General features: G+C 43.0%; 1 protein-coding gene across 1 annotated transcript; it reads left to right on the top strand.

Moving 5' to 3' along the window:
* The first annotated feature begins 197 nt into the window (after positions 1–197).
* Wdr92 (WD repeat domain 92) lies at positions 198–23,646 on the top strand. Its single transcript, XM_036201529.1, has 8 exons — positions 198–560; positions 5,305–5,405; positions 7,756–7,886; positions 9,980–10,081; positions 12,647–12,762; positions 13,631–13,765; positions 19,063–19,160; positions 22,207–23,646. The coding sequence occupies exons 1-8, from the start codon at positions 378–380 to the stop codon at positions 22,412–22,414; spliced, it is 1,074 nt and encodes a 357-aa protein (XP_036057422.1). The 5' UTR covers positions 198–377; the 3' UTR covers positions 22,415–23,646.
* The last annotated feature ends 42 nt before the right edge of the window (positions 23,647–23,688 follow it).

The raw sequence follows: 23,688 nt of genomic DNA, 5'->3' as shown, positions 1-23,688 counted from the left end.
TCAACTTGAGAGCACCGCCCCTTTCCTGGGGCGGGGCCCATGCCGGGGGCCTGAGACGGGATTGGTCCGCGTGTCTGAGTGGCTGCCCTGCGATATGCCTGGTTGTTAGTGTCGCCGTACCCCTACGCGCTCGCAGCCGAAGCATTCTCAGCCTCTAATGTGTCTCTGTGAAAACGTCGTGGTAAAGGCAGTAAGTCAGCTTGTGCCGTGTGTGGAGAAGCATCTGGTGCGGTCTCAGCAGCTCATCCGGCTTTATCAGAGGCACCCAAGCCCAACTTGCTAGCGCGTTCCGGGTAGAGTGCGGCTAGGGAGGGACAAACTGCCCCTGCGTTGTTTGCAGTCTGGTTTCTAGGTTAGTGTTTGTCTGCATCTGCACCATGACCACCTTCGAGAAGCCTCAGATCATCGTCCACATTCAAAAAGGCCTCAACTACACGGTGTTCGACTGCAAATGGGTGCCCTGCAGTGCCAAGTTCGTGACGATGGGCAACTTCGCTCGGGGCACCGGCGTTATCCAGGTGTACGAGATCCAGCGCGGGGACCTGAAGCTGCTGCGGGAGGTGGGTGCAGGCTTGGACTGCTGCTGTTTGGGCGCGCGAGCATGTTCTGGGGTCTGTATTACTCTTTGCCACAGCCTTGCTCCAGTAGGACCAGAAAGGAGATTGCAGACTGAGAAATACTTCGGACTTAAAACTTTGGCATCCCAAAATCTCAGTGGGGAACCAGTGCTTTCTCTCACTGACAGCCCCTTCTCCCGCCACCCTCGGTGCAGTCTGTTGTAAGGTTTCTGGGAAGTGAAGTTGAAATTTCATATTTACGTTCAAGGACCTTTTAGGCTGTTTGCAGTTCCTTTAGTCAGCTAGTACGTATATGCAATACATGCACGTTTCATGCAAACAGCCAAAGAGGCACCGGGATACCTATAACGAAGTTTCTGGAGACAGCTAAAAACCCTCTTCTTTCAAGAAGTATCAGATGAATGCCCAGTAGTCCCAGGCGTGACAATGACAATGTTACGAATCTCATGGAGTTTATTTTCTGTTGGGGGGACTGTCAGTTAAACACCAAACCAACAATACATAAATCAAGATGAGTTTTCTAATACGCAGTTCTGTGAGAGTAAAAATATATTTAAGGTGAGCAAAAACTAGGGAAAATTCAGAGTAGAATATGAAGTTTCCAGAAGAAACAGCGTGTGAGAAAGCTCTTTGATAGTGGTGGGAGATGGCTTATTATCTTTTAAAAAACAAAAACACACTGGAAGTGGTGGTGCACACCTTTAATCCCAGCACTTAAAAGGTAGGAGCAGGAGAATTTCTGTTTGAGACCCTGTCTGAACAGCAGTCACAAAAAGATCATACACATACAAGAGGGATAAGTAAGGACCTTTGCAAGATCTCTAGGACGTTTAACAGATTTGTTCTTCTTTTTCCTTTAAGAAAAACAGGACACCACTCAAGGACTTTTAGGAGGAGGATGCAAGACCAGATTGACAGGTTTTGTAAAAGGCTGCCAATGAGCCAATTACAGAATAATGAAAACAATTAACATTTCATTTTCTTTCTTTCTTTTTCAGATGGGTGTTCTCTGTGTTATCTAGTTGGCCTCAAATTCATAATCCTCATGCCAGCCCCTACAGTGGGCTGGGATTACAGGCAATGTGCTATGGTGCTGAGCTGTGACTAACAGTTTTATAGTTAGCTATAGTTTTAAAATATGTTTCTGTCGATTTGGGTTGACTAAAACAAATGACCAGTCTCAGTGAGGTGTTGAGGGTCAATAAGCTTCGCAAAAGTTGGCTTGAAGGAGATGAGTTTAAAGCAGGTAGAGGATAAATAAACTTGCATGAGAAGGTATGTGAAGTACCATCTCTCCTTGAGTTTCCTGAAAGCGTGTTTTCAGGTTTAGTTCCCACTCTACAGTGGGGCATTCAACCTGGAGAATCTAAACACGGCTTGGTTTTCTCCATTGCCTTGTCTTTTTCGTCACTGGACTCACAGTCACCTGTTGCTGTTCCAGTGGCCAGTTCAGGTTATCTGATATAGGGAGTCCTTCCTGATCTGCACTCCTATAATACTGACCTTCTGGGCCAGAAATAAACAGACTGTCTTATGCCTCTAGATTATAAACTGGACAGCAAGGACTATGACTTCTAGTGTGATTTGTAAGGACCAGCCGTTCAATGTGCATTCATCAAAAGAACGGGGAATGAATGAACTTGGGAGTTTGAAATACTGGTGTATGGATCTCGAGTCAGTGTGTGGGTTAAGGACTCTGGACATGGGAAACATTGGCATAACAGAAACTTTAAAGTGAAACATTAGGAGCAAATGCCAGTCAGCTAACCTCAATAGGAGGAGACATACTTATTTTGTTATGCTGGAGTACTACAAGACTTGCTCCAAAGCCTATGCACCCAAGGTACATGTAAAAGGAGCAAGTCGGCTCTTTCCTCTCTTGTGCTTTTCCTTATTGCTAAAGGAATGGGTTCAAACAGAGGGCACGAGGCTGGGCAGTTGGGCACTTATGATTAATCCCAGCACTTGGGAGACAGAGGCAGGAGGATCTCTTTAAGCTTGAGACCAGCCTGGTCTATGTAGTGAGTTCCAGAATAGCCAGGGCTAATAGTGAGATCTTGTCTCAAAAAACAAACCACAAAAATTAAACAAATAAAAATGGAGGGTCAGAGACTGGAGAGGTGACTGGGTGGTTAAGCACACTGGCTTCTCTTCCAGATACCCCAGGTGGCAGCTCACAGCTGTGTGTAACTGCAGTTCTAGGGACTCTGCTGCCATCTGCTAGCTTCCTTCATGCCAGTCATGCTTCTACTGTACAGACGCATAGCAGGCGCAGCACCCATACACATACAGTAAGTGAGTAAGTGGGTTGAACTGTTTGGTGGACCTCATAACAGTGTCTAGCCGAGAGTAACTTCATCATCCTTGTCTGAGACATCAACTTTCCTAATGTACACAAAGGTACCACAGACACAAAGACAGCCCTGAAAAGTGAAATCAGGGTTGGTAGTGAGCTAGTGAAGTTTTGGTGTTTTAGCTCCTGTGCTACTGAATTCACTGCTTGTTCGTTTGCCTGACTAAACCTTTTAATGTTAATTAAGTAGTGCCAGGATGTGGAGGAGGAAATACTGACAGGCTGCAGTAGACCCGCCCACAGGCAGAACAAAAATAGCTCACTCTGTGGCAATTATTGATCATGGGCTTCTTTAGTCATGCTAACATAAACTTCTGGCAAAGAATATACAAAACTAGGTCAAGTAAACTGTCACTGATGGTCATGCTCAATATCATATATTTATCAATTTCATATGCTGATTTTTGTGTGAAATAATTTTAACCAAATAGATCATTATTTTTAACCAGTTAGTATTCTGTCAAAGTTATCACTGAATTCTACTAATCTTTCCATAGGAAAAAATGTTTAACGGTGTTGAAAAGAGTTCTTTTGTGTCTGTATGAGTCTGTGTGCTTGTGGTGTCCCCTCGGTTACTGATTTCTGTGACTGTCTGAGAGCGGAAGAAACGTGACTGCTTGCCCAAAGTCCAGCTGCAACAGAACTCAGCCTCTCTGCGCGAAGGGTTTTGAGTTTGAGTCTTGAACAATAAACTGGTAGTAGCTAAGTTTCTGTTTCTTTCATACAAAAACAGAAACCCTACGGGGAGCAAGAGACTATATATTTATCTTGCCTATATATACATAGATATATATATGAATAAGGGTTAAAAAAAAACAGAAGTAGAGAAATCTGAAATTAGCTTTAATTCATTCCTCCACCAGTTTGTTCACTTTTCCAGGCCTGGAACTTTTTTTGGACACGTCTATTGATTAAGGCTTACAGAATGGGGCTGTGTAGTAAAATGTTTGTTGGAATCACATACTGGCCTGGAGGCAGCATTCCTTAGTAGAGGGAGCTCGAATTCTGCCTGGCTCTTGATTATAAATAAGAGACATCACTTCTCACTTTGAAAATGGTATCCCGGGACTATGTGGATGGTAAAAAAAGTCCTTTCTGGAAAAAGTGTGTAGAATGATGTTTGTTATCATATGCTTAGTGTATGGAAACTGTTTCTGTGATTGTGTGCAGTTAACACCAGACATCATCTTACAAACACAGCACATAAAAACCCAGAGAACCAAAAGGGAGGACCAGGGAAAGTGCTCTGGTGCTGGCTTCCTTAAATTCATTCAGAAAGTATTGAACACCTGTAGGTGGGACTGTAAGAGGCTCTGGGACATTTTTGTTCTTGTATTCTTCAGGAAATAATGTCTCTGTTGTGTTTGCATTTCTGCTGAGAGCCTTACATACTACATATTGAACCTTTTTACATGTGCACCAGCAGAGATGTTAGAGCGTTTGATGATTGTCAGAGGGCAAGGTTAAAGCAGGGTCCTGCTTTGTGGCTCAGCCTGGCCTAGTATTTGCTGTATAGCCTAGACTGACCTTGAACTCACAACTGCCCTTCGGCTTCCATATCTGGAGTGCTGGGGTTACAGGAATGAGCTACCACACCAGGGACTTAAGTTGGCAGCATTTGCCTATCTCAGTGAGATAAGAACAGCAACAAAAAAATCCTTCCCTTTTCCTCCCCTGTATTCCCATGCTGACACAGGGATCTCTGGATTTTAGACCAGTTTGAATCGCATCTGGCTTGGACAACAAAGTGAGAGACTGTGTCTCAGACTATCTGGCTGGAGAGATTGCTCAAAGGTTAAGGTCACTGGCTGCTCTTCCAGACATTCTGGGATTGATTCCCAGCACACACATGGCAACCACCTGTAACTCTAGTTCCAGAGGATCTAGTGCCCTCTTCCAGCATTTGAGGGGACTGCATAAGGACAAAACACCCATACACATAAAAATAAACTCCACCCCCACCCTAAAAGAAAAACAGCCAGATGTAGTGCATGCCTTTTATCCTGGCACTTGAGACAGTGACCTAGGAGCTCCAAGTTCAAGGCCAGCCAAGGCTACACAGTAAAATCTTGTCTCAAAACAAAACAACCTTTCTTTTTGATAGTGATATGCTTTTTTAAATTATTCAAAATTGACTGAAGAAAGTACAATAATTTTCCTCATAATATGTTGTTGTTGTTGTTGTTGTTGTTTTTCCAGAGCTGAGGTCTGAACCCAGGGCCTTGCTGTACCACTGAGCTAAATCCCCAACCCCTCATAATACGTTTTAATTGCTTTTTTATATAATGTATTTAACCCCTACAGCAAAGCTGTAGACATTGTGTTTATAAATAACTGCTTGCCTAAGTAAAGTATCCTCTCCTTTCTGTCCAGATTGAAAAGGCTAAGCCCATTAAATGTGGAACATTTGGTGCCGCGTCCTTGCAGCAGAGATACTTAGCTACTGGGGATTTTGATGGAAATCTTCATATATGGTGAGATTATTAACAGTACACCAATGGGATAAGTGTTCTCTTTGATAGGCTTATTACTCTTCTGAATTCTAGTTTTAAAATACCTCTTTTCAGATATTTTAATTTCTTCCAGAAGTAACTAAAATCATGAGGACTGTTGTAATAAGTACACTTCTGTGCCATATTTAAATTAAAGTCCACTTAAACTCCTAAGCTCTTCATATTACATTTAAGGATGTGTATGTGTGTGTGTAATAACAATGAACAAACAGGCCATGAACGTGACAGCAAGGAGGGGCCCGTAGGAGGGTTTGGGGAGGGGTGAGTGTTACAACCTCAAAAGTCAAAGGACAGCAGTTTAAAAAGATACTAAGCTCTAGAACTTGACAGTGTTACCAGTTCTTACCAACTCACAGGCTTAGTCATTAACGCCATTTTAGCAAGACGTCTGGCATTATAGAGCAATACACTGATTTTATTTTTTCCCACGTAGAACTTCCAGTTAAAGTCTTTGTTAGTATTTAATGCTTTAAGACCTAGACACAACTTTCTAGGAAAATGTCTATTGAACAACTCAATAAAACCCTGCTTTGAATGAACAAAATCACAATTGTGTCTATTGCCTTTATTATAATGTCTTACTTAGAATTATTTTTTAATATTTAAAGTTGAATGAATTCATATTTCTCTTTAATTGCTTTTTAGGAAAATCTTTTTCTCAGCATTTAAAGTATATAGCAGTTTATTTATTTATTTATTTATTAGCTCTTTTTTGGGGGATGCGGGGGTTGTTTTGTTTTGTTTTATTTTTTCAAGACAGGATTTCTCTCTGTAACATTCCTGGCCGACCTGGAACTCACTTTGTAGACCAGGCTAGCCCTGAACTGGTTTGTTTGGTTTTGAGACAGTGTAGCTCTGGATGTCCTGGAACTCTAGACCAGGCTGGCCTCAGACTCACTGGAGATCTGCCTGCCTCTAGCTCCCTGTCTCAACCCCCCCCCATTTTTTTCATCTAGAATTGGAACATCAAAATGAAGCTGGTGTATTTCTCCTTGATCTTAACTGCTTATCTACTGAATTCACATTATTCATCATCTCATAGCATTTCAGAGAAATGGAAAGAGAGGCCGGTGTCTTATTTTCTGTATTTTTCATTATTTTGGGAGGACTTGGGGGCCTTAGCATGTAGAGTGGTAGGTTTTCTGAGACAGGGTTTCTCTGTGTAGTTTTGGTGCCTGTCCTGGATCTCACTCTGTAGCCCAGGCTGGCCTTGAACTCACAGAGATCCGCCTGACTCTGCCTCCTGAGTGCTGGGATTACAGGCGTGTGCCACCACCGCCTGGCAGAGGGGTAGATTTTCATGACTCCATTTTCATATATGTATGTGTCAATGCACTTTGTTGTTACTCATTTCCCTCTCCTACTGCCTGCCTCTTATCCCTGCTCCCTGACGGGGGTCTCATCCCTCCAGACACAGAACCACTCCTTTTTGTTTGTCTGTTTTTTGGAGACAGGGTCTCTCTACAGCCCTGGCTTCTCGGAGCTCACAAAGGCTGGCCTCTAACTCACAGAGATCTGTTTGCCTCTGCCCGCTGAGTGCTGGCATTAAAGCTGTTCCCAGCACCCCAAGCTAGATACATTCTTAGTGTGTGTATGCCATTGCCCACTGCCTCCCTTCTGATCCCTTTCGAGTTTTGTTTTGTTGTTTAGATTTTTTTCACATTTTCGTCAGTGTCTGTGTGTGTGTGTACACACAAGTGGAAAGCAGAAGACAGCTTCTGGGTGTCTGTTTTCTCTTACACCTTGAATAATCTGGGAATCAATGCAAGTTGTCAGGGTTGGTGGCAAGTGCCTTTATCTGCCAATCCATCTTACTGGCCAACCTTTCCAGTTTTATGACCTACATACAAACATACATAAATATGCATATTTACACACACACGTGTGTGTGTGTGTGTGTGTGTGTGTGTGTGTATAATTTTAAATTTATTTTCCACATATAAGAGGAAACATGGTATTTGTTTTCTTGATAATGACTTATTTTGCTTAACGTAATAGCTTCCAGTTCTGTCCATTTTCTTACAAATGTCATGACTTCATTTTTCTTCATGGCTGAATAAAATTTCATTGTGTATAACTATCCATTCATGTCTTGATGAGTGTTTCCCGGGTTTATTTCTGTGCTGTTGAAGTCCTTTTCAGAGAATCCTTGCCTTTGCTTGTATCACTCAGTGTCTTACTTATGTTTGCCTCTACCATTTTCTGAGTCTCTGTCTTAGGTTCAAGCCTTTGATCCATTTTGAATTGCTTCTATTTTATTTTGAATTGATTTTTAGGCCACATGTGATAAGTAGCTGTGTTTTTTGCTTAGGAATTTGGAAGCTCCAGAGATGCCAGTGTATTCTGTAAAAGGCCACAAGGAAATTATAAACACTATAGATGGTATAGGTGGACTTGGAATTGGGGAAGGAGCACCTGAAATTGTGACTGGCAGCCGGGATGGTGAGTCAGTGTATTTTATATATTACCCAAATGTTTAATGGAAACTTCTGTGCCATGGAATATTCTCTCCATATGGAGTCCTCTTTGCTCTTTATGCCATTTGAGCATCTGCGTTTTAATAAACAAGTTTTATTGCATAGCCTTCATTTGTCTCTGGCTCTTCTGTATTTCCAGGCAGTCATAGCACTGAATATTCAGTGTGGAGTTAGTTCAACAACTAATAATGAGCTGATTCTGAAAGTCTGACTGTCTCTACAGGTTTCTGAAGCAGCCAACGATGGGTGGTTGGCAGCTTTTCAGTCTCTTTTTAAGAAAACAGTTACTACTAGGAACATGTCGAGTTGACAGCTGCCAGAAGACATGTCCAGTGGTCTGTCCCCTGAACACTGTGGAAGCTCCACAGGTGACAGCTTGGCCTCCAGCTCTAGTGACCAACAGACCAGGTCTGAATGACCACTGTGGGGTCCCAGGTTTTGTTGCTCCACACGGAGATAATAGTAGTTTCCTTAAAAGAAGAATGAGATGCAATTTTCTTTTTTCTTCTTCCTTTTTTTTTTTTTTTTTCCTTTTTCTTTTGGTTTTTCAAGACCGGGTGTCTCTGTGTGTAGCTCTGTCTATTCTGGAACTCTCTCTGTAGACCAGGCTGGCCTGCAACTCACAGAGATCTGCCTCCAAGTGCTGGGATTAAAGTCATGTGCCGCCACCACCTGGCTGAGATATAATTTTCTGGGAGTTACTCAAGGGCCGTGGTGTGTTGGAAATCTTTTCCGGAAGCATTGTGGACCGCAGAAGGAAAGATGGCGAGCAGCTCGTTCTGCTGCCACGGGCATTGTGCTGCTTCTGCCATAGCCATGCAGTTTCCTTACGTTTTCTGGGCATTCTTAGGAGAGTGGCGTGAAATTACGAAGAAGTGATATTGTTATGTGTGTAACTCCTTGGTGATAAATACATTGTGATTTATAAAGTGAATTTCTGAGTAACCCATCTTACCAGTTTAGCTGGCCAGCTATGGTAGAGGAGGACTAAACTGGCTGACACAGATGTCTCTTTCCTGTAAGTTTGTAGGTTAGAACTTTACGCCATCTCCACTTGTATTAGTGTCTATGCTTCTCTACTAATTAGTTTTGTGTTATGAATCATCTTTATGTTCTTCACTAATTCAAGTGTGGAAAACTTACTGTAGATCGTAACAGTTTGTGTAAACCCTGTATCTGAGTGGTGATCTCTGTCAGTTTTGTGGGAGTCCACAAGGATTGCAGCCTTTTTAATGACCAGCTCTATCCCTGGAGATAAGTCTTAAGTTTCTGGTCTCTTTTTTGCCCTTCCCAGTTCTTGCTCAGATGTATGACTTTTAGCCATCTCATTATATACATTTATCTTGATTATATATAGGCAGTGACACTAGTTTGTAATCCTGTTAATATCAATTGCTATAAGAGGGTTAAAATTTAATTTAGGCTGATTTTATTTAATAACTCTCCTCACTCTTTTGTGATAGAAAGTTAAGCTTCATTATATGTGAAGTGGGTGGTGGTGTTTCTTCTGCCAACAAGTGAAGCCGAGAGATCATGCATGCTGGTCCCTGCGCTGTGAACTGCCTCCCCCAGCCGTTGAATGGCATTCTAAAACCCCATGTAGAATGTAGTAACAGTGCTTACTCTTCTGTGTATGAAAAGTGCCAGAGGTTATATGTGTAGTTAGGAAAGCATAGTTAAAATGGCGCTTCCAGACTGGAAGTGAGTGCTGACAAGAAAGTACGGCATGCTTGAACTGTGCCCTTGTCTTTGCCTTGTCAGTCATACCTTACAGATAGCCTAGGAACACTTGTCAGTCATACCTTACAGATAGCCTAGGAACACTTGTTTGGTTTTCTCCGTGTAGCTGTTAACTTAGGAATCATTTCTAATACTAGCATATGGGTTATGTCTGGTATCAAGTACAGCTTAACCAATTTGAAGCCAGAAAAACATGAATAGTTTACAAGTGTTCTCACTTCTACAGTATTGGCACATGTCCCATTGGTACAAAGAATGCAAAAAGGAAATATGATCAGTCACTGTTGAATTTTGCCAACTCCCTTTTATTCATGACAGGAACTGTAAAGGTGTGGGACCCAAGACAAAAAGATGATCCTGTTGCTAACATGGAACCTGCACAAGGAGAAAACAAGAGAGACTGTTGGACTGTGGCATTTGGTAGGTTATTGAAGAAATAATTGCGTTTGAAGATTGTGTTTTAGTAAATTCCCAATAGTCTGTTCTGTAGATTATTCTGAGAGGTTATCCAGGCAAATATCATAGTAGTCAGTCATTCTCAGTCTGGAGTTTACTTCGTTACTGTTCTATTTATTGTGTGCCTTAGAGAAAGTCAACAGACTTCACTGTTTCTGGTTATTGTGTTGACACAGTAGTGCTAAAAGAATTTGCTTAACAGTGTTGAGGAGCCAATGAGCAAATGCCACTAAAGTACTGTGGATCAAAACCCCTTTGGGGGCCTAACAACCCTTTCACAGGGGTCACCTAAGACCATCAGAAAACACAGAGATATACATTATGATTCATAACAGTAGCAAAATTACAGTTAGGAAGTAGCAATGAAAATAATTTTGTGGTTGACATTTACCATAGCATGAGGAAGAATATTAAAGGGTCGCAGCATTAGGAAGGTTGAGAACCACTGTCGTAGAATGTACATAGATTATTGAGTGTTGAAAACATTTACTATTATTATGATAGGTTTTTGTTTAATTGATAATATTGACCTAATTTGGTATCAAATGCTATTAATAAGGCTAAGGGAAGCCTCAAATGCAAATGATAACCTAAAAAAATCTCACTGCGTTTTACATAGTATATTTATTTTCTAGAAAATAGTTGTGCCATTACATAATTATTTCTTACAAGTATAACCTTTATTAGTACACTTCCACTGCATATTGATCCTGTCAGTGCTGTTGCTTGTCTCTGACTGTGAAAGATGTGGGTCAGAGCCCAGGCCAGCTGCAGTTACCAGCATGAACTGCTGGCTGCAGCTCCATATTTACTTTTAAGCCTATGTTTTCTTTTTGACCAGGCTGGCCTCAAAATGACAGAGATCTTCCTGCCTCTGCCTTTCAAGTGCTGGGATTAAGGCATGTGCCACCACACCTGGCTTTTGTGAATTTTTTGTTTTTATTTTGTTTTGTTGTTTTGAAACAAGATCTCACCATGTTGTTCAGGCTGGCCTCAAACTTCTAGACTCAAGTAACCCTCCTGCTTCAATCTTTTGAATAGCTGGGACTACAGATGAACACCACCATGCCTGGCTTGAGTTTTGTTTTGTTTTTTAATAACTGCTGTGGACATGCAGTATTGAAACTGAGTCATATTTGACCCCTCAAGCATATGGTTTAGTGAAGAAGGGCTGGCATCCACTTTACTCACAGATAAAACAGAAGTAATGAAGCATCACGAGAGGCATCTGTCCATGCAGAGGGAGGAAGATAATTAGAGCTCAGACCAAGGATTCATAGAATTTCCATCACTAAAATTGGGAGAGAAATTTCAACATAGGGAATAACTGCAAAGCGCACTAGAAGGGTGTGGTAGAGAAAGTGGCCACAGAGCTGGTACTAGCCACGGTTGCCATGGCCACCATAGCCACTGTTGTTTGGGTGGACTCAGGTAGTAGTCGGCCTTGGAAGGTCTCTGCATAGTGAGATCTGGTCTCTGGTCTGAGCTTTCAGATGTCACTGCTGACAGTAGAGGGTGGTGAAAGGCACAGTGGAGATGAGTTCAGAAGTTCTAGGCAGGATTCCAGGTAAAGAAGGTATGGAGCAACGAAAATGATTCATATGATAGATACTGAATAAATAGTATTTGCAAGTCTGTACCCATAAAATGAGAACCAAGGAAAAGGATTCTGTCCAAGATGACTACATTTTGTGGTTGATCATGGAGGGAAAGATGTTGCTCATTGAAAAGTTCCACAAGCAGTGTCACAGTGGTAAAGGGAGACCGTGAGGCCAGTTGGAGACATAGCAAGAGCAAGATACTGGTACATCAATAGCTCACAGTGGAAATGCAGGCCTGGAGTTTATAAATAGGAAGCCGAGGTAGTTTAGAATGAAGACATTGGGGTCATTGTCCAGATAGCCTCATACACTGACGGGACCTTCCTCTGCCCTCACATTTTTTGTTCAGCAAGAGCTGTGCAGGAAAACCATCCTGGAACTAAGCATGCAAAAATTAACTTCACATTCTAAAATCTAGGTATGGTCATCTACACCACTAAAAATGCACTTCAATTTATTACAAAGTTTCCTGCAAAGAGAAAATAACCAGAAAAATATATTCTGCAAAGTAATTTTTAAACAGTATTTGCATTCATATGTCATTATCACCAAGGAATGAAAAAGGATAATTGTATGTGTCTTCCCAGGCCCTGCTATCTGAACTGTAGTTGGTCTGTCTTTACAGGTTTGTAATGGATCATAGGGCTTTGCACCTGTTAGACAAGCCTTGAGCAGTATTTTCATCCTGAGAGAGCATTCCCTTTCTATTTAGAATCCTCTAAACACTTTCAAGCAGACTTGCCACAGAATTTCAAGTAAGCATTTTTTAAAAATTAATGCTCCTCATCAGCTGTCAGGATTGATGATTGGAATTCTCTCCAGTATAATTTTTTAAATTTACATCTGTCCCAAGTTATATGCATAACAGTTTTTCTTAGCAGACTGCACCATGGATTTATGAAGACCTGAAATGTATCTTGATTTCCAGGCAATGCTTATAATCAAGAGGAACGTGTTGTCTGTGCTGGCTATGACAATGGGGACATAAAGCTATTTGATCTCAGAAACATGTCACTGCGGTGGGAGACGAACATTAAAAATGGGGTAATGTGCCTTTCTGTGCTGTCCAGCCTCTCTGAGGTATTTGTATCTACTGTCTACCTCTAGCCACTACGAAGTCCTCAGGTCCTTTCTCTTAACTCATGTCTCTCAGTCTTCTACCAGAAATTAAACTTTTGGGGCCAAATCATCTTGAATCTAATGGCGGCCATGCATCCTTTTTTAAGAAAGTGATCACATATTCAGATATGCTTTTTATAGTGTCCATAGAGTCAGTGGAGCCTACAGCCCATCTGAGGACCATGGGGACCACACAGATGATACCAAAATGAGCAAATACCTGGTCTTTCTCTTGCTGGAGTAGGCAAAGTTTCACCAAGCACCTTTGGACTTTGGTTTTCAAGCTGTACACATTTGTTAAAGAATTTAGTTCCTTTCTGATTTCTGAAGGTAGCCTTGACTTACCTTCCTGTGTGTACTAAATAATAAAAAAATCACATTGTGACCTTCTACTAAGCATGGGAACCCAAGATGGTTTTGTTGATCAAATGAACAAAAAACATATTTTGCTATATTGTTTCAAAAGATTTAATGACTATTCAAGCACATGGTCTTGTCATTTTGAGCCATTCAGATAACTTCAAAGAGCCAACAGGATCTGGAGAAACTCTCAGTGGTAAAGAGCACTGAATGCTCTTCCAGAGGACTGGGGTTTGATTCCCGGCACACACATGATGGCTCAGAACTGCCTGGAGCTCCAGTTCCAGGGATTCTGACCCTCTCTTCTGGCCTCCCTGGGTACCAAGCACATACTTAATGTGATATATGAAAGCAGGCAAAACACTCATACACAGTTTTTAAAAAGTAAAGAAAGTAAGAACCTATCAATAACAGATACATCCTCCACTTTCAGGTGTGTAGCTTGGAGTTTGACAGGAAGGACATAAGTATGAATAAGTTAGTAGCTACATCTCTGGAAGGCAAGTTCCACGTCTTTGACATGAGAACGCAGCATCCCACCAAAGGCTTTGCTTCCGTTACAGAAAAGGTAAGTGAGAGATTCTCTGTGGATAGAGGAGGCAAGGCTTCCTCTGTTGTGTGCTTGTGGGATCTTAGGTGCTTTTGTGCAGGTTACCTTCTCAAAGGTTGCCAGCTTTATGTTTTTGATTATGATAACTATCTTGCTTAGTTAGGAATCCTATTTTGTAGTTAAAGAAGCCTTGCTGATACCAAGAAACTGATCAGGAAGTCCCAGCCTGGTGTTTTCCATGAGTGTGTTACTTACCAATAACTAATAATTACTTCCCGGAAGTGACACTCTCACTGCCATTCATCCCGTTTTCTTCTCTGACACTGTGGTTGGGATGTAATCGAAATTCAGGAATGTTCTGTTTGATTAGACTGTAGCTTCCCCTTGAGAGAGCTCAGCGGGAAAGGCTTTGGATTTACAGCCGTAGAAAAATAGATAAGGAAGAAAAACAAAGGGAAAATGTTGGTCACAAAGAAGAGAAGATATCTGGAATAAAGCAGCTGCATAAAATCCGTGTTAACATCCTGACCCTTGGAGGAGACAGGTGAGGACTGTGGCCCTCTCTCCGTGAACACAGGAAGGAAAGCAGCCGCAGGTCCGCCCTTTCCTTAAGACTCAAGTGTGCAGTTTCCTCAGGAAGTAAACCTGTTCTTTCCTCACCGTGGACGCTGTGGATTCCTTCCCGCTGTGGATTCCTTCTCACTGTGGATTCCTTCCCACTGTGGATTCCTTCTTACTGTGGATTCCTTCTCACTGTGGGATTCCTCCTCACTGTGGATTCCTTCCTGCTGTGGATTCCTTCCCACTGTGGATTCCTTCCCGCTGTGGATTCCTTCCCGCTGTGGATTCCTTCCCGCTGTGGATTCCTTCCCACTGTGGATTCCTTCCCGCTGTGGATTCCTTCCCGCTGTGGATTCCTTCCCACTGTGGATTCCTTCCCACTGTGGATTCCTCCTCACTGTGGATTCCTTCTCACTGTGGATTCCTTCTCACTGTGGGATTCCTTCCCGCTGTGGACGCTGTGGGACTTCACAGAACTTCCTCCTTTGTGTTCTTGTGTCATCTTATGATAGAGTGGAGGCATCATTTGGGACTGGCGAGATAGCTCGGCAGTTGAGAACGGTTGCTGCTCTTCCAAAAGACTTGAGTCAGGTTCCCAACGCCCATGCCAGGCTCCTTACAGCCCCTGTAACTCCAGGTCCAGGGGATCTGATGCCATCTGCTGACCTCCTCAGGCACTGCACTCATGCACAGACTCCGCACCCTCAACCCCCACACTCATACACATAATTGAAAATTAAATCTCAAGATTAGTAGTCACTGAAGTGTGAAAAGTGAAGCTAGCTTAAGTGGCAGTTTCACTGCTTGTACAAGCAGTATCGCCCTCTCCTGGGTCCGCCTACTCCCCCATCTCTCCTCGTGCTCAGCACTCACTCCTCATGACCCCCAAGGTGAACCAGCGTGCTGGAGTGGATTTGCTGCTGTGAGTGTGGTATTGATAAACTGTTAGCCTTTTCTACTTGTCTATCTTTATTTTCCTAAGAAAATGCATTTTGCTTTTTTTTTAATATAGGGGATATGGTAACACATTTAAATGACGAAAATCAAAAGCCATCCAGATATGAAAGGTATTAGTTACAAAACAGATGCAGCATATTGAAACATACGTCCCTATACATTGCTATCATTCAGCCTACTCCCCCAGTGTCTCCTGCCTGCCCCTGCTTCCCTCTTTCTGCTCCCCTTTTCCTGTCAGATCCCCCTCTTCTGCATTCATGTCCTGTGTACTCCATCACTCTACTTCCCCTTCCCATTCATACAAGCTTCCTTCCCTCACACCACTCTGTCGGCTTTCATCATCTACACACACAGACACATAGCAATTTAATCCTAGATTTTGTGTCTGAGAAAAAACATCCTGTGTTTGTCTTTTTAATGAGGAAATAGAATTCCACTGTATGGACCTCATTTTCTTTACCTATCCATCTGCTGATAAATGTCTAGACAGGTCCTGTCCCTCGGCTATGTGAGTAGGTTAGCAGTAAAAGTGGAGTGCAGTTCTCTCTGTAACGTGTTGACTTAGAGTCCTCTGGGTCTGTCTCCACGAGCGGTATAGCCAAGTTACACAGTAATTCTACTTCAGTATTTTTAAGAAATCTCGTGTTCACTTCTTTATTGGCTGTACCACTTTACATTTTTACACTCCCACCAGCAGTAAAGGTTTCTTCTTCACATCCTTTGCATCATTTGTTTCTATTCTTTTTTTAAATATTTTTATTAGCTGAGAATTCCATACGATGTGTTTTGATCATATTCACGTCCCCTCCCCCAATTCCTACATCTCCCATCTCCCTATCCACCCTCCTTCGTGTTCTTGTTTTCTTTTCCCCGCCCACTTCTGAACATCCATTGAGTTCAGCTTGTGTGGTCCAGGCACTCTTGAGTTTGGGATCTACCCTGGAGTGTGGTTACCTTACTAGAGGTCACATCATTAAAGAAAACTATCCCTTGTTTAGCAGCAATCGATGCTCCTCGGGTAAGCTGGGACTTCTGCCCACCTGTCCCTAACCATGCTGGGATTTTGTCTGGCTTGAACTTGTGCAGGTGTGTGCATGCTCTCATAGCTGATATGAATTCATATGCGCATCTGCCCTGCTGTGTCCAGGATGTACTGTTTCTTTGAAGCTGCCCACCATCTCTGGCTGCTGCAGACTTTCTGCCTCCTCTTGTAGGAAGATTCCCTGAGTTTTGAAGAGAGCGAGGAACACACCACAGTTGCCAGTTGTAGGTCTCTGAAGAAGCTTCCCTGATGAGAGCTGAGCTCCATGGGGATAGCAGTGAGTCATTAGGAGTCATTGGGATGCTGTGTCCTGTTAGCAGAGTGATAGTAGTAGTTTCTCCCCTGGGGCCTGTGACCTGTCCAGCCACGGGTTTTGGGTCCCATTAATGGTGCCAGGTATGGGTCTCATCTGGTGGAGCAGGTCTTCAATCCAATCAGAAAATGGTTGTTTCTTTCTGGATGATAGTCTCTGTGGGGTGAAATAAAATTCAAAACAGTTAATAATTTGTATTTCCTTCATGGCGGAGGTTACTAAACACAGTTCAAGGCTCTGTCTCCATTTGCATCTCTCCTTTTGAAAACATTGCCCATTGGATCTGCCCAGGAGGCTTTTTCCTTTACGACTTGATGTTTTACAACTCTGGATTCTGAGGTCCTGACCCGATACATAGTTGGCAAATATTAATTCCTGTTCTGTAAGCTCTCTCTTCACTCTGCGGTGGTCTCCGTTGCTGTCTGAGGCTTTTATCAGCAAGTGATCCTGTGTCTGCTCCTGAGGAAATGGCGTATGCTGTTAGAGTCCTTTTCAGAGAGGACTTGCTTATGCCAATATCTTCAGCTGTTTGCTTATATTTCTTCCAGAAGTTTCATAGTTTTTGTTCTTATGTTAAGGTCTTTGACTTACTTTAAATTGATTTTGGCCAGGATAAGAGGAGTCTAAATTAATCTTATACATGTTTGTATCATGGTTTTTCTATCTCTGTTTGCTGAAGAAGCTGTTCTATTTGTGTGTGTGTGTGTGTGTGTACTTTTGACATCATTAACACTATTGCATTTCATTGATCTGTGTGTCTGATGTTCTAGCATTGTACAACTCGTGGCACCTTGGGTATAGAATGGCTTAGTTTGCACCTACAGTACCCAGCATCACTCTACGTTTGTTGGTTTGTTTTTTGTTTTTTGTGTTTTCTGGGGTTTTTTTTTTGGGGGGGGGGTTGTTTTGTTTTCTTGTTTTGTTTTTTCGAGACAGAGTTTCTCTACGTAGTTTTGGTGCCTGTCCTGGATCTCGCTCTGTAGAGCAGGCTGGCCTCAAACTCACGGAGATCCGCCTGGCTCTGCCTCCTGAGTGCTGGGATTAAAGGCGTGCACCACCACTGCCTGCCTTGTTTCTTTGTTTTTTAAGACAGTTATCTCTATGTAGTCCTGGCTGTCTTGGAGCTTGCTATGTAGATTAGGCTGGCCTCGAACTCACAAAGATCCTCTGCCTCCCAGGTTTGGGGACTGAAGGTATGCACCACCATGCCCAGCCATACTCTTACTGCTTTGGCTCTTCAAGCTCTTTTGTGCTTACATTGAATTGGGATTGTTTTTTGGAGTTCTGGGAAGAACAGTGTCAGTTTAATGGGAATGTTTTGAATGTGTACAGCCCTAAGTAATGTAGCCATTACTAATAATAGTTCTGTCTATGAGCGTGGAAAATCCTTCCATCCATTAGTGTCCTCTTCAGAGTCTTAAGTTTTCACCATAGAGGTCATTTTTTTGTTTTTAAGCTGCCCTCTGTGAATGGGATTCTCTCCTCTGCCCCAAGTTCTTTTTTGCAAGACCGTTATTAGAAATTAAAAGGCAGCTGAATTTTGTGTGTTGATTTTATTTTGCTGAAAGTATGTAAGTTTAGGAATTTTCTGATAGAGTCTTTAGGGTCTTTTAAGTCTAGGATTGTATGTAAATGGGGATAGTTCAATAAAGAGAATTGCAGAAGAAAAACCAAACTGAACTGATGCTGGAAATAAAACACTCAATAAGCCACATTGAAAAAACTCAATGGAAAGCCTCAGCGCACAATGGATCTGGTGAAAAACAGGATTAGGCCTGGGAGGTGAGATAGAGGAATTGGGTCATTCAGGAAAGGTCAGTGATAAACTAACTGTGTGTGTGTATGTGTGTGTGTGTGTGTGTGTGTGTATTTGTGTATATATATATATATATATATATATACACACATGCATACACACACATATATAACATGAGGAGCTCTGGATCACAATGAAAAGACCAGATCATGGAATTAAGAGAATAGGGAGAAAGAAAACACTGTACCAAAATATTTGGTACATTTTTACTGAAACCATGGAAGTTTCCAAGTCTAGAAAAGAGGTCCCCAACCAAGTCCAAAACGCCTGGAGACGAGCGAGCAGAGGATGAGAAGAGAAACTTGCATCACATACTGTAGTTAAAACACTGGGACAGACAAAGGAAAGGGTGCGGGAAGCTGCAAAGCAGAAGGCTGGTCACTTACACAGGCAGGCTGTCAGGATAGTGCCTGACAGTTGGATAGAAACGTTTAGTCAGAAAAGCCCGGACAGGCCCGCCACCACCTGCACCGTGCTCCTCAGCACAGCTGCCTGTTGAATTAAAGCAGCAACAAAACCTTCTCTTCTAACAGCGAAGTGAAGGTGGTTACAGCTCTTTGTCTTCGAGTCTTCTCCCCGGGGCTGCCGTTTAGTCTTTAACCATCCTGTGTGTCTTGTCTGAGCAGGCCCATAAATCCACCATATGGCAAGTTCGACACCTGCCTCAGAACAGAGAGCTCTTCCTGACAGCGGGAGGCGCTGGGAGTCTGCACCTCTGGAAGTAGTAAGTCTTCTTAAGTTACTTGTGGGTGGGAAGTGGGGGTCCATGAACCTTTCTTTTTCTCCTTTAATACTTGCTTTAATTCATTTTGGTATGATTTTCACTTTCAGTGTTGTTACGTAACCCACTTTCTAAATATTTTCTTTTACTCATGTATTTATTTCATATTTGATAAAAAGTCGTCCTTACCTAACACAATAAATATATTTGTCATACTTATGTCTCTGTGTGTGAAAGCGACATAGAAAAAGTTGGGAATCCCCCCATAAATTTGGAATTGTAGGTAGTGTGTTTACACCTATAATCCCAGCACTCAGGAGACGGCCAAGATTGCCATGAGTTTCAGGCCAGCATGGACGCCATAATGAGTCCTGGGTCAGCCTAGGCTACAGAGCAAGAGCCTGTCTGAAAAAATAAATAAAAGAGGGAGGGGCTGAGGGAGAAGGGTGGTGGTGGGGAGTAGCTTTTGCTAGTTTTTGTTTTTAAATTTGATTCAAGACTTTCGTTAAAGACTACTTACTACCTTCTAGTCATCAGACCATTGCCTTTGGAAGTTGGGGAGAGGGTTACAATGCCTAGGCTTGGATAGTGAGTTCGTTGAATTCATTGTGGTAGAGCTGAAAGCAGCCTGAGGCTCCTGGTTGAGCTGCAGATAAAGCCTTGCTTGCTCACCACTCAGTGTCCTTTCTGTACACCTAGGCAGGATAAGTTCCTGTGGCAGCTGTAACCATGTGTGTTCCAGCACTCCCGAGGGTACTGGGTGCTAGGTCAGCCACCTGTGCAGGATGAGTTACTGGGATGATGTTGAGTAGTTAGACCATTTGATCCTGGAAGCTTTGCCCTTCATTCTTTGGTGGTTCTGACCCAGTCTCGCCGCAGGTTAGGTTTTGCAGGTCTCGTTAACTAAGCTGTGCCTCTTTTCTCGACTCCCCAATTCTTGAGACTACTAAAGGAGCCAGTACAATTTTCCACACGTGGGCACAGTGGCAACTAGATTTTTTCTTTACTTAATCGTAATAAGGCTAGGTCTGTATTCACTTAGACATTGGAACTTTTTTTCTTGGCTTTCTTTCTCCTAAAATTAACCACTGTGTGTCTTAATGGAGGCCCAAGGCTGACATCAGGTGTCTTTCTTGATCACTCTCCACTTGATTTGTTGAACTGGGAACTCCCTGATCGAGGCTAGGCTAGCTGCCTACTTGCCCCAGGGACGACTGCCCTGCTCTGTCTGCCTCCCGAGGGCTGAGATCACCAAGGCAGCCTGTACTTTCATGTGGTCTTGGAGATCCCAACTCCAGTCCTCACGTTCCTGGAGGAAGGCTTTACCCACAGAGGAGTCTTCCCTCCTGGAATTTATTGTAAGGTGAGCACTGACCGACATTACAACCAGTGACTCATGTACTTTGTAAATGCTTTGGAGCTTTGCTGTAACGCTCTCTAGTGCTAGCAAAGAGAGGTGGCTGAAGTACAGTGCAGTGAGCTTGTTTTCACATGTAGCTCTGCCTTAAGAGGGCAGTCAGATGGTAAGCATTCACTGAGCACTCGCCAGGCACTCCTAGAAAGGAATGCAGGGCAGTTTTCAGACTTTGTCTAAAAACAAACACAGAACCTTTTTTTTTTTTTTTTTGAGATGAGGTCTCTCTGTGTAACCCTGGCTGGCCTGCAGCCTGCTATGTAGACTAACCTGGCCTCAGGCTTGTAGCTTGTAGAGATACACCTGCCCTGCCACCTCTTAGTGCTAGGATTATAGGTGTGCAGAACCACACATGGCCCCTAAGTTTTAATACTAAATAACTGCAAACTTTGCTAAGAAATATGGGGAAAGTATTTATGTAAAGTGTGTGTGTGTGTGTGTGTGTGTGTGTGTGAACATTTTGTTCCTTTTAAGTAAAGTAATTTGTTGGGTCTAAAAGGAAGAGAAAGTATTTTCTACCCATGGTTTCTCCTCCATTTCTTCTGTGTCTGATCCCTTTGTGTCTCTTAGACTCTGGGTCTGTCTTTGTGTGTGTGTGCGTGCGTGCGTGCGTGCGTGCGTGTGCGTGCGTGTTTGTTTTCTTGCTTTGTTGGTTGTGGGTTTTTGTTTGTTTGTTTGCATTCACAAAGTGTTGTAATTGATACACGGTGGGTTCTGGAGGGCCCTGTGAGGAGTTATGCCTTACAGCAGTGGTTCTCAACCTGTAGGTTATGACCCCTTTGGGGGGTTGAGTGACCCTTTTGTAGGGTCTCACATCAGATAATTGCACTACAATTCATAACAGTAGCAAAACTACAGTTATGAAGTTAGCAACAAACATAATTCTATGGTTGGGGTCAGCACAACATGAGGAGCTGTATTAAAGGGTCACAGCATTAGGAAGGTTGAGAACCACTGCTTTATACCACATCTGTAGAGAAGTTTACTTCTTTTTTTCCCCACCTTTCCTATCCGTCAGGTATTATTTAGTTGTTAGCCTTTCCCTCTTCTTAGCTTAAAAGTTTATATTTCTTTCTGGGGGAAGAAAAACCAAACCATGTTCTCAGTTTTGCTTTCTCCTTGTGAGTGCAGTGGATTTACAATTCTCCCCAGTGGCATCCCCACAGTGATAGTACAGAGAAGGTCTCAGGCTGGGTGTGAGGTGGACTCGGGGGTTGGGGCGGTGCCAGTCCTTTTTGTGAAAGTGCTAAATGAACTTTGCTACACGCTTCTTACGGCTTTCCCCTTGTCCACACACCGCCCATCCTGTCTGGCAATCCGGATTTAGGGAAGAATTTCAATAAAAGATTCCAGAGAGCACCACCCAGGCCACCCTGCAGTGTTCATATCTAAAAGGAAGCACGGGCAGCTGCTGGGCAGAGGGGCTGGGTAGAAGTTTGTAGGAAAAGTACTCACTGCCCTAGGTGTTGGCCTAGGGATGAGGTTGAGGCAGTCTTTACTCACATAGGTCAGTATTGGAAAGTCATAAGTGCTGGTTCGGTAATCAGCTGAGAAATGAAAAGTTTTGACACCTACATAGGAACATAAAGCGGTGAATGTGGGATTGCTCTCTTACCTCGTTTATCTTGTTTTTAGTGAATACCCTATTCATCGGTCAAAGAAAGATTCCGAGGGAGTAGAGATGGGAGTCGCGGGTTCCGTCAGCCTTCTGCAGAATGTGACCTTGTCTACTCAGCCCGTCTCCAGTTTGGACTGGAGTCCTGACAAAAGGGGGCTCTGCATCTGTAGCTCCTTTGACCAGACAGTGCGAGTGCTGATTGTTACGAAGCTCCAGACCATCTGACCACGCTTGCAACGCGACATCTTCCAGAGGGCTGCTCACAGAGTTTGAGCTGGCTCCTCCAGCCTCTGGCCTCCTTGAAGACATTGGATTTGAGGGATGAATGACAGCCACCGGCTCGAAGCCAGTCATCCTGCAGCTTCTCTGCGTGTTTGGTGGCCTGCCGGGCATGCTGCTGCAGGTGAAGGTGCCACACACCAGGGCCAGCTTTGTTCCTTTTCCCCATTCTTCCACTAGAGAATGTGGAACCAGGTGCTGTGGTCTTGGTCCCAGCTACTTAACAGGCTGAGGCAGGAGGATGGATTTAGCCCATCAGATCAGGACTAGCTTGGGCAGCATAATCAGGCCCTGCCTTTAAAAACATTGGGGGTGTCGCTGAAGAGGTGACTGGTGTGAGAGTGCCTGATGCTCTTTCAGAAGACCCAAGTTTGGGTCTCAGTATCCATGCTGCGTGACCTGCAACCCCTGGAACTCCAGCTCCAGGGTATCTGATGCCATTTTCTGGCTGTATCAGGCAATGGTACTCATAGACACATGCACATACTTAGAAATTTACAAACATTTTATATTTAAATTTTTTAAAAATTAAAAAAAAAAAACCAAAGTCAGTAGTTGTTATTTAACTGTGTTTCAAGTTTATTCTGTATCTCAGAAGTTCCACATTTTCTCTGTACATTTGTACTTATTTTAGTGTTTCCATATTGTGTGATTCGTTTAATTTGGTTTGCAAAGTACTGGAAACACTGTTTGATGGGCAAACTGGAGACCCTGTTTCTCAGTGTAACTGGTAAACTACTGTGACTTACAGCCATCTCTGTATTACTCGAATACAAATGTTGAGTGAGTGAGACTTGGTTGTTTTTGACCGTGGTAAGCGATGGTGAGCGGTTGAAGACTGGAGTGCTTTTTTTAAAACCTTTAAAATATATTTTTTAAATAAACAGGTTTCTAAAGTCTGTAAGCTTTGATTCTTTAATAGTAGTAAGAGAGCCAGCCGCTTGCTTTGCTTCCCCTCTGTGTTCTCAGGAGGTGCCCTTGACTATGGCCCATGTCATACACTGAGCCTCAGGAGGACTGAGGATCATGCTTCCATTAAACCTTGTGTCCCCAGCTCTGTTCAAAAGAACATAGCATTCATAATATACAAAACTCAGGAACTCTTTATGCCCCAAATGCTTTGTAAAGCAGAGCCTGGGGAGATGGCTCAGTGGGTTAAGTGCCTTCCGTGCAAGGATGTGCGTGCACACATACAAATACAAATCAATTTTAAAAGGATC

The sequence above is a fragment of the Onychomys torridus genome, chromosome 10 (assembly GCF_903995425.1).
Source record: "Onychomys torridus chromosome 10, mOncTor1.1, whole genome shotgun sequence".
NCBI classification, from domain to species: Eukaryota; Metazoa; Chordata; class Mammalia; order Rodentia; family Cricetidae; genus Onychomys; species Onychomys torridus.
Note: the sequence above shows the minus strand (reverse complement) of the source record. Positions and strands in the feature narration are given on the sequence as shown.

Bases quoted from the DNA above. Each gene is read 5' to 3' on its own strand.
- Wdr92 (XM_036201529.1), top strand. From the start codon at position 378: ATGACCACCTTCGAGAAGCCTCAGATCATCGTCCACATTCAAAAAGGC. The intron at 5,406-7,755 runs GTGAGATTATTA...TTTTTTGCTTAG, and splicing joins GATGGAAATCTTCATATATG to GAATTTGGAAGCTCCAGAGA. The intron at 7,887-9,979 runs GTGAGTCAGTGT...TATTCATGACAG, and splicing joins TGTGACTGGCAGCCGGGATG to GAACTGTAAAGGTGTGGGAC.